Here is an 11,283-nt window from a genome sequence, read left to right as displayed (position 1 = left end):
CATCAACGTTGCGAAGCGTATCACGCCGGTGTACGGCGTGGTGCTAGTGATGGTGCTGATGATGATGGTAGTGTAGGTGGTGCTGCCGGTGGTCTTGCTTAGTGGTGGTGGTGGTGGTGGTGGTGGTGGTGGTGGTAGAAGTGGTAGTGGTGGTGGTGGTGCTGGTGGTACTGGTGGTTAAACGACCCTCGCTCGTCCTTCGTTTCGCGAGAAAACACCGCCAACACCGGGACTCACGAGGATCGCTTCTTCCACTTTCTCTCTTTTAAATTCCCCCCCTCATCCACAATTTCTTTTTTTTTTCATATCTCTTCTATTTCCTACTTCTTTTCCCTTCGACAAAAAAAAGTAAGAAATAAAAGCACCCGTGTATCAATAAAATTTAACCAAGTTCGTCACGTACTTCGTCACGTTCGTCTATTTATCTCGTCCCATATAGAATCCTTATTTTTTTGTTTTTTTCTCTTTTCTTTTTTTTTTATTTTTAATACACCGAATTCCTGCATTCATATATTTCTCTCTCTCTCTCTCTCTCTTTATTTTATTCTTGGATAAATTTTTATCGTCGGATATGACAAAACTATCATTATTATTATTATAATCATTATATCAATCACACGCATATACCAGCGAGATAAAAGTATAAACGATAATTAGGATAGAGTCTGTTGATTTGCCTTGCGTGTTTTTGACTTGAGTGATCGTTCGACAGACACATTTGACTGTTGTACTTCTAAGGAAGAGAAGAAGGATTATTAGAGGGAAGAACAAGGAGGTGAAGACTAGGATAGTAGTAGTGTTGGATTGTAGGCGATAAAGGAGCCGTTGGAAGACAACGACTCGTCAGCAGGGGTAGAAAGAAAGAAAGGAAAAAGGAAAGAAATAGAGAGAGAGAGAGAGAGAGAGAGAGAGAAATAGAGCTAGATAAAGAGAGGGATGAAGGGGAGGTGGTAGTGGTACTGGTAGTGGTGGTGGTGGTGCTGCTGCTGCTGTTGCTGGTTGAAGAGGAGTAAAAGAGGAGAGGGTAACACGCTCTAGGAAGTTGCCTGGATACGGGGGCAGCGACGGTGGCACCGTGTTGCGCCCTCGTTGAAGGAGGAGGAGGAGGAGGAGGTGGTGGTGGTGGTGGTGGTGGTGATGGTGGTGGTGGTGGATAAAGTGGTGGAGGAGGAGGAGAAGGTAGGGTGACGAGGCTCGAGGGAAGCAAAGAGAAGGAAAGAGAGAGAGAGAAATATCTGTATATACATATATTGAGAGAGAAAGAGAGAGGGAGAGAGAGAGGTAGAGAAAGGTGCGCGCGCGCGCGCTCAAGCGAGTGGCCGGCCGAGCGAGAACGCACATAGTACGCCGCGTACGGATTGGAATGGAACGCGTCGCGGACCTCGACGACGAAGGTGCTATTTCTAGTGAGACGTGAAAAAGTACGAGGATGCACGAGCACTTGCTATTGCTATTGCTAGTCCTCATTTATCGACGATAGATTCGTCAATTTAATTTATTTTATTTCGCGATAGCATCCCTGCATCCTCGTTATGATTGATGATTATTATTTGTTATCCTTATTCTTATTCTAATATACTTTTATATATTTATTTTTCATTGAACTCTTTCATTTATATTTTATACATTTTGTTTGTTTTGTTGTTGTTGTTGTTGTAAGCTCTCTCTCTCTCTCTCTCTCTCTCTATTTATATTTTCCATTTCGTTCTTGTTCTTCTTGTTTTTATATTTTTTTTTTTTTAATTTTGTATTTAATTTTTATATCAGTCCCGCGATCTCATCGTGCGCGTATTATAATTGTTTAAAAAGATAACTAAAGAAAAAGGCAATTGTAAAAATAAATTTGGCACTTTTCGATTGAATTTCTCTTTAGGAAGTGTTGGGGTAATAAAGAAAGAGAGATATAGCTGAGTGACAGAAAAATAAGTGAAAGGGAAGGAAGATTCGTGTTATGGAAGAGAAACGAGAAACAGGATCACCACCCGAGTGGATAACGGACGAATGGGTGTCGTCCTCCTGCTTAAAAAGGAAGGATCGTGTCGGGGACACTTGTGAATTTAGTGTATTATCATAGTACGAAGGACTTTCATTTGTCCTTCTATTACAAAACTCGCCTCTGGAGCTTGCGATATTGCGAGACACGAGAGCGTGGTATGTAACGAGCTTGTAATTACTTTTCTTCCCCATATATCGAATATTTTTATTTCATTTCGTTTCTTAGAAGTTTTTTTTTTGAAAATATTTGCAACCGTACGTGCGAGTGAGAAACGAGATTAACAAATTATTTTATTATATTTTGTATTTTCTTGAAATTTGGATCTGATTAGAAATTTTTTTTTAAATCTTATCATTAAAAATGTGTTGACGTTTCTCCTGTACTTATTACATTGTACATAAAATTGATTTGTTATTTTTTTTTTCTTTTTTTTTTTTTTCTTATAATTTATTCATTTCTGAGAAAATTTAAATTTAGGATTAATTATATTAATACATAATCTTCTCGTGAAATATAAAATTTGGACACTTCTTAACTATTACACGTATTGAGAATAATTTTTGTTTTCCTATTCTTTTTTTTTTTTTTTTTTTTTTTAATTTAAATGTAATACAATTCGTGCGATTGAGAGAGATAATAAAAGAAAAAGAAAAAATATATTATTATTCTTTTTATTCTCTTCGCGTAATATTATACGATCGGATTTAAATGTTTACTCTTATCGTGAAAAATGATGAGCCTTTCGCGCGAATGTGTGTGAGAAAGATAGTTAAATAGACAGAAATAAGAGAGATAAAGATAAACAGAGAATGTAAGAGAGAGAGAGAGAGAGAGTAAATATACGAACGAAGTTCGATTTTCAATATGCTCATAAAAATCGTTATATCGAAGCAGCTGTATAAGAGTGTCTCTCGATAAATAACTGGTGTCGTTTAAATGAGTAGTTCGCGCGTTTATAATGTCCTGGACAACGAGGGGATTGCTATTAGCAAAAAAAGAGAGAGAGAGAGAGAGAGAGAGAAAGAGAAAGAGAGAGACAACGAACCTTCAAAAGGCTCGATCATTTTTACGATAGGGATGTTACTTTCGTTTCCTATCAAACAAAGTACAAAGAAAGAAAAAAAAAAAAGCAATACGATAAAGTTATTTCAAATCAGTCGTATTTTTTCTCCATGACGTTTTAAACGAAGAAAATTCGTAAGAATAATAATATCCCTTCGATATCCTACGAAAGTAGAAAAATACAAATAATACATTTTATATATTTTCTTTAATTTATTTTTTTTCTTTTTCATATTATATCTCCTTGATCTTGCCTTAAAAATACGTCAAATTGTATTTCTAAAAAAAGAAAAAAATAGAAGGAAAAATTGGCAGACTTTCTTTCTTTCTTTTTTTGTTATCTGGGGTTGACACGAGGAAAAAAAAACAGGTGAATTTGATTATTAGATAAACAATTTTCGATTTGTTTTTTTTTGATAGTAGAAAAGTAAAAGAAAATATTTAGTAGAAAAGTATCGTGAAAGATATTGACAGGCTCGTCAAGGATCGAGGTATCGATTATTTTTCGTCAGCACGAGAATAAAACAGAAAGAAAGAAAGGAAAAGGAATAAACAGAAAGAGAGAAAGAGAGAGAGAGAGAGAGAGAGAAAGAAGTGAGACGAGTAGTTAGTATTATCTCTTTCCGCAAACACGAAAACGTCCGAAACATTTTGAAAAGATATGCACGTATAACATAGATACGAGTTGACGTATCGAAAAAAAAAAAAAACAAAAAAATACGTATGCCGCGTTCTCTAACAATAACGTTGTTTTTACAATAAATCCCGTAGCATTAATTCGACAGAACCACAAATTCTATTCGTAAATAAAATTATAATATGAAAAATCCGTACCCTTCCCCCAGGGAGAGAAAAAAAAAAAAAAGGAAAAACAAAGAAAATAAGGAGAAACTTGAAAAGGAAATCCCCAAACCCACCCATCACCTCCCCCTCCCCCTCCCCGCCCCATGAAAAAAAAAGTGTCGAAAGAAATATGAAAGAGGGGTTGTTTTTGTTTTGTTTAAATTGTTTACAGAAATTAGAGGGAGAAAAAAAAATGGTTGGATTTTGTTGGAGGGATGATCATAGGAGAGGACCGACAACAACAACGGGGCAAACAAAACTAGCGTAGCGTTCGATAGATTGCGATTTTTCGAAGAGGAAGAAGAAGAAGAAGACGACGACAAAGAGGGAGGAGGAGGAGGAGGAAGAAGCAAAAGAAGAGGAGGAGGTGGTGGTGTGTTGGAGAAGAGAGGAGAGGAGAGGAAGAAGAAAAACGGGGAGATTCGTGGTAGTAGAAGAAGAAGAAGAAGAAGAAGAAGAAGAAGAAGAAGAAGAGGAAGAAGGAGAAAGAGAAGGTGGTGGTGGTGGTGGTGGTGGTGGTGGTGGTGGGTGGTGGTGGAGGAGGTGGTGGTGCGAAAGGACGAGGCTTGGGTTCCCTCGATCGCGCGATAGCCCATCGTCGAATAATCTGAAAGAGGACGCTCGGTTATGACGGCGAAATCGGGTGGAGGTGGTGGTTTACGATATTCTACCCCACGGTCGCGAATTTTAGTCGAATAAGGACGATCGGGTTGATGAGAGCTACGGTGTCACGATCACGGTCACGGGATAGATCATGACAGTTCTCTTCGTTATCGTGGAATTAATAGTAGTAGTGGTAGTAGTAGTAGTAATAATAATAGAAGTAGCAATAGTAATAGTCAAAAACGCGCGACCAAGTGGAACTTTTATTAATTTGAGCAGCTTGGAGCTTAGAATTTAACGGAGAACGGAGTTTTTACGAAACTTAAGGAACTAGAAAATTGTCGTTATATTGTGGAACGTCCTCCTCTCCTTCGAGACTTGTGTGTGTGTGTATTTATATGATATATATATATATATAAATATATATGATATAAATATTAATATATATTAATATAAATATTAACAAAATATTAATATTTATTATTTAACACCAACAAATATGTTTATATATATATCTGGTTTCTCGTGGGTCAGAGAGAAAGATATGATAGGTTGNATATATATATATATATATATATATATATATATACATATATATACACATATATTTATATGTACGTGTATATGCCTATGTGTAGAAGTTTTTGATATCGGTCATTCGAAGGTGGACCGGAAGAAGAATAAAAGCTGCCATAATGGCGCACGACACTATTACGGGTTCTTTCCCAAGGATACAATTTTGGATGTTCACAAGTAGTCTGCCGATTTTATTCCTGCTTATCGTCGTACCTCAGGGTGAGTGATTATATATTTTTATCTTATCTTTTAATTATTCTAATCGTCATTTATAATAATTTTAATACGTCACATCGATGAGAGATTTTGATATTTCGAGAATAATATCGAAATTATTATATTATATATTTTTTTATAAATTTTGTTTTCCTTGAAACAAATATTCCACGTACTCGTTGCGTATTCGTTTCTAAAAACAAATAGAAGAAGAATTTTTATCGTCATAGTTTTATTATCAAACAAAAAAAAAGAAGAATTGTTTGATTATTTTACAAACGTTTCTTTTTCCTTCCCCGATTCTCAACAATATTTTTGCTTAGTCAAGCTTGGATTCTGGATAAGACAGACGTATCCTGGGGTTGTCGCGTTGTTGAAATATTACGGGTGTAAAGAATGCACGTGCTCGAATAAAAGGTGCTTCTCGGTTATATTCGTCCGGAACAATTTTACAATGCTTTTCACATGCTTCGAAGAAAGGCAAATATATTTCTGTATTTACGTATTACGTGTATGTGTAAAATATATGACTAGAAAGAAAATACGTAAAAACAAAAAGAAAGAAACAAGTAAACAATAATTAGGATGTAATTTTCGTTTAAACGAAAATATTCAAAAGTAATACTTCATAGCTGATATAATTTTTATTTGTCGTAATATTTATCTCGAAAATTAAAAAAAAAAACAAAAAATTAACTAAAACGTTTTATTATATTTTATTTTATTATATAATAAAATATATTAAACCTCGTTGTTTTACCATTTATTCGAAAAATATAATATTTGCGTGTGAATAAAATGTTAAAAAAAAAAAGATGAAAAATATAAAAAAAATATCATATAACCGAACGTTTTTCGTTCGCGAACGACTTAATTCAAAAATATTATTTACAAGTTCATCTGCGTATGCATATGATGTTGCTTCATTTTAAAAACTAATATGCGTTTTCATATCGTCCTTCGAATAATATCTTTATTTAATTTCTTTTTTTTTTTGTTTTTTTTTTTCTTTTAATTTTCTTTTTATTTATTTATCTTTTCTTTCTCGTGGCAAATTTACGCTCGAATTCATGCGATTTCATCGCATTACAGGATTATTTATATATTTACGATGAATGGTTTCGTTGGATGATTTGAGTCGACTTTTCGCCTAACTTATCGCGATCAACGACTTCGTTGATTGAAAAGAGAATAAACGTCGATTACGAAAGAAATGTACTGTTCGATGAATCCAAAGAGAGCATTTTCTTTCCATTTTCTTTTCATTCTAAATGAAAATCTTATCTCTCTTTCTCTATCATTCTATTCCCCTATCCTTCTTCTATTAATTTTCTTCTTTATCTTTTCGATCAGCTTTTATTCAAAGACATCTTTGATTAAAAATCGTTTTTAGTTTAAAACGAGAACGTTTGAAAAAGGGAGAATTCGTTCATTGTTTTTTCTTACTTAAAATTAATTAATTAATTTATTTATTTATTAATTTATTTATTTACCTTGTAAATAACAATTGATTTCTATTCTCGCGGATCGATAACGTCGTTTTATTTAATTAACGTTAATCAATTATAAACGTAAAATTATTCTCACAATTTGTTCTCACGTTTTGTTTCATTTCGATCATTCTGTGTCTATGTATAAAAGTATAAATTTACAATAGATAATTTATAATAATATATAAAATGCATAATCCGTTAATCGAAGCGAACGAATGAATTTTCAAAATCAAATATTTCGTTAATAATTAATTAATTAAATGAACATTTATTCATTAATTCTCCCATTTCATATTGTTACAAAAAGAAAATTCATTTTCAATAAAGTTGAATAAATTAAAACGAGTGCCTGGCACTTTATCAGTCATTGAAAGGACAGAACTCAATGATAAATCCTTTCATAAATTCATATTCGACGATGAAATACATCATACAAATTCCCTAAAGTTCTTCCATATGCAAAATAAACTTGCACAGTTTCACTTTGATTGGTTAGTTGTAAAAGATGATATTCAGTGATAGACGTTGTTTGTGACAGAGAGAGAGAGAGAGAGAATAAAATCGAGTTGCCATAAGTTTCATCGTCTCTTTTGAGATTCTCAATGATCTTTCGTATTTTTTTTCTTTCTTTTTGTAATTTTGTCTATTTTTTTGGTTCATTTTACATTTCGTTGTTTTATTTCTTCCTCCATCTTTTCAATAACCTTCGGGTGGAGCGGGGGGGGGATTCCGTTTTCTTCGAAAACGTCGAATCACCGAGGGATACATTATTCAAGAGCTACATAGAATCTAATCGTGGAACGTTTTCTTCGACTCTTTCTTCTTCTATTTCTTCTCTCGTGAAAATCTTGCATTTTCCTGCGGTTTATCAAAGAGAGAAAGAGAAGTGAAGAGAAGGAAAGGAAAGGAAAGAAAAGAGAAGGGTAGAGAAGGGTAGTGAAGGGTAGAGAAGGGTAGAGAAGGGCAGAGAAGAGAAGAGAAGAGAAAGAAAGGGAAGGGAAGGTAAGGGAAGAGAGAAAAGAGCTCTTTGGAAAAGGGCGAGCAAATTGATTTGGAGAAAATTCATCCTAGAACTCGATTCTCTAGAAGCTTTCAAATAATTCTCGTCTTTAGAAAATCAAATGGAAAGTTGTATTTTTTGCTAAAAAAAAAAAAAAAGAAAAAAAAAAGACGGGAAGATAATTATTCAGGAAAATGTTAAATATCGGATAAGGTAAATTCCCATCCATTGTGTACAAATGTTTTTTTTTTTTCTTACAATGTCAAAGTTACGGTATTATTTTACACGGTAATTAATTTTGGCGATTGAAATATTCGTCTTTTTTATTTTTTCAATTTTTGTACAAGTTCAAAGTATATTTTTTTATTAACGTTTATACACACTTATTCAACATTATCAAAGATTAACGCGTGAATTTTGCGATTAAATATATTTTTATGAAATAAATTCTACGTGTGCAGAGGGAGGGGTATGCGAGAGATTTCGAAGTTTGGATTAAATATTATTTTAAAAAAAAAGGCAAAAAAAGTAAAAGAAATGAGGGTCAGAGAGAAACATAGAAAAATTGATTAAAAAGAGAGAAATATAAGACAATTATAAAATTCGTCACGTCGATTATAATTATGGATAGCGTATATTCGATGACAAGAGCCCGTGGTAGTAACGAAATCATGCAGTAACGTATGGCATGTCGTGTCCAAGGACTCCTCGTCGTTTCGCAAAACTGCATTTCGTTGGTCGAAACGCTTCAAACAAAGTTTCCATTTGTTCTGGTCCACTTCAAACTCTCCCCGCTAACCTCCTGTCCTTGTGTTACTATCCTATCTTTAAATTCTACTCTTTCGATCGAACGTGTTGCTGCGTGAAATTCTGGTGAATTGAATAGAATTGAATAGAATTTTGTGATTTTAGAAAATAAAATGGGCAAAATGATATTTTCATTGTTATTTAAGCCCATCTATTTTCTCGATTAAACATTATCTCAACAAAATTTTACTTAATAATTAATTTTCAATATTATTGTATCTTAATTAGTGATAAAAATATTTTACGTTGACATATATTTTTTAAAAGTGATCATTATATTTAAAAATATTTTGTTTGATATAAATAATTATATAATTATACATTACGGTATATATTGCTTGTTGTAAATCATTACAGATCATTTGAAAAAAAATTCACCAGTTATCGCATTTATAAATATTTTCATTATAATCTTTTTCAATCTTTCAATTAAATAAATATCTAATATATTTTTAATGAATACTATGATCACACATAAATAAAATATTAGTCCAATTTAACAAAATATATAATACCATAATTTGATATGCTTTGAAAATAAGAGGATATTTTATATAACAAATAAAATTTAAACTAAACACACACAGAGTCTTACTCAACGCGTGTAGCATATGCTTATTATACAAGGCACCTATTATTAACAGGTAAGACCCTTTGACAACAATGGTCCTTTCATTAAAACTACTTTGACTCCTTTATTTCGTCTCACTCAAAGACACTCAGTAACTAATTGCCAGTAACTAACTCACCTTGCTGACTGTTTTTAGTCTTTATAAATATAATATCTTACTTCACCCTTTTTTTTTCACGTTGTTATGAAATGTCTTTACTTTTGTCGCGACACTTTTTATGAACAAAAGATGCATTGCAAGACGAGCTTTGCCTAAAATAAATACGGGCCCCAGGGTTTTATAGCTTTCAAACATACAAATGCAAATCAAAGGTACAGGTTTACCCTTTCGTGTACTAAAGGGACAATTTCTATTTCTGAGATAGTCTCTTTAATTTTGTTTACTATCAAAACTAAAATAAACGATAGGGAAAAAAAGGGACGACGTTATTTAAATATCTTAAATATATAATATTACTAATGCAATATATACACACACACACACACACACACAGAGACATACATTCTGTTAACATAACTTATATTATCTTACAAATATCTCCATTCTTTGATCATTACCATGTAATAGATAGTATCTTAATAAAAGATAAATTGTCTTTAAAAATAGAAAAAAAAATACTACATTCTCCTATCTCTATTCAAGTAATTAAGTATTTATATCAACTAACTCTCTTTCAACGTTATCTTGACTGATTCTTATTTACAAAATATAAACGATAAATTGAACGAGATAAAAATACGCGAAGAAAACTGGTTCTTGTTGTTTGCAACATACAACGTAAAAATAAACTCAATTCTCTTGGGGGGTGGGGGTGGGGGGTTTATATTTTCCAATAAGAATTGAATTTTCTATCTGTAACGTGGCTTTAATAGTTCTGTTGTTTGTTCCACCAACTGAGTAAAATGGGAAGGGAAAAGATACTTTCTTCTTATTCGGGAAGATTGTTTTCAAGATAACACGTATATCTTTACGCGTTAACGTTTTATGTTAGTGCTGCCTGCCACGAGGGTTGGAAGGGAAAGGGGGAACGACTTTGAAAGAAGAGAACTGAGACTTAGGGGTTTCGGGGTGAAGGGTTAGAGGTTCTGACTTAGGTGAAGGGGTGGTGAGCGAGGTTAAGGGGTAACACACCACCCTAGGATTTTCTTCTAGAAAGGCCAAAGTGATCTTCTCGTAACGCTCTCGTGACGTCGTAGTCGTCGTAGGAAGAGCCCGCGAGACTCTTCAATAGTAACAGCCTCCGCGTTCTCGTTTTAACGAAGCGCAGATTTGAAAGCTTTATCGAATTAGTTACTGGCACGGTGAGTTTGAAGCAACGATGCATGATTCCTGGACGGCGAAATTCCATCATTATTATTTCAATGTGATTACGTATATTCATCTTTTTCTTCTCTTTTTTTTCTTTTTTTTTTTTTTTCTTTTCTTTCATCTTCTTTGATTTTTCATTTATTTTTGTCACGTTTATTATATCAATGTTTTATATACATATATGTTTATATTATTAAAATATTATTATTGTAATATATAATAATAATAGTAATAATAATTATTAGACTGTTTTATTTTGTTTTTTTTCCCTCAAAGTGTCTTTTATGACAATTAACTCTTCCAGGTGGTGCATGTTATTTGGGTTAACAAAAAACAACTGACAAATAGAAAAGAAACATCTCGTGTATATATAAGTATATATATTATAATATTTATTTATTATTATTATTATTATTATTATTATTATATAGAGAAAAGAAAATCTATTTGTTTATTGTTAGAGTTTCGATTGTGTTTTTCTTTTTTCTTTTTTTTTTTCTTTTTACTATCTTATATTATGTATAACGCACGCGTAAGATTTTATTTTATCATAAATAATTATTATATACGCGTGTCGTCGTGTGTGTATGTTAATACGCTTAGAAATATTATTGGTCGATCTTGTTTTCTTCTTCTGCTTATAATAAACACGTATTTTTTTTTTTTTTTTTTTCGATACGTCAACTCGTATCTATGTTATACGTGCATATCTTTTCAAAATGTTTCGGACGTTTTCGTGTTTGCGGA

General features: G+C 32.7%; 1 protein-coding gene and 1 long non-coding RNA gene across 11 annotated transcripts in view; both read left to right on the top strand.

Annotated features, from left to right (window-relative positions):
- The first annotated feature begins 607 nt into the window (after positions 1 to 607).
- Positions 608 to 4,331, top strand: LOC106793532. Of its 4 annotated transcripts, none has more exons than XR_001382434.1 (3): positions 608 to 1,024; positions 1,874 to 2,151; positions 4,074 to 4,331. It is a non-coding gene; the product is annotated as an uncharacterized LOC106793532 (long non-coding RNA). The 4 variants fall into 4 exon arrangements; XR_001382433.1 differs by lacking the exon at positions 608 to 1,024 and adding an exon at positions 1,172 to 1,406; XR_001382431.1 differs by lacking the exon at positions 608 to 1,024 and adding an exon at positions 1,256 to 1,421.
- A 76-nt stretch (positions 4,332 to 4,407) lies between these two features.
- Positions 4,408 to 11,283, top strand: part of LOC106793531 (neuronal acetylcholine receptor subunit alpha-7) — a 250,571-nt gene continuing 243,695 nt past the window's right edge. For 2 of the 7 annotated variants that reach the window (XM_014760536.1, XM_014760540.1), the window contains exons 1-2: positions 4,408 to 4,890; positions 5,143 to 5,299. In XM_014760536.1, the coding sequence (XP_014616022.1) occupies positions 5,200 to 5,299 (100 nt within the window). In that variant the 5' untranslated portion in view covers positions 4,408 to 4,890; positions 5,143 to 5,199. The remainder of the gene's footprint in view (positions 4,891 to 5,142; positions 5,300 to 11,283) is intronic. The other 5 variants (XM_014760539.1, XM_014760533.1, XM_014760535.1 and 2 more) reach the window with 4 other exon arrangements.

This window comes from Polistes canadensis, unplaced genomic scaffold (genome assembly GCF_001313835.1).
Source record: "Polistes canadensis isolate GaletaPanama2010 unplaced genomic scaffold, ASM131383v1 scaffold_15, whole genome shotgun sequence".
In the NCBI taxonomy this organism is placed as follows: Eukaryota; Metazoa; Arthropoda; class Insecta; order Hymenoptera; family Vespidae; genus Polistes; species Polistes canadensis.
Note: the sequence above shows the minus strand (reverse complement) of the source record. Positions and strands in the feature narration are given on the sequence as shown.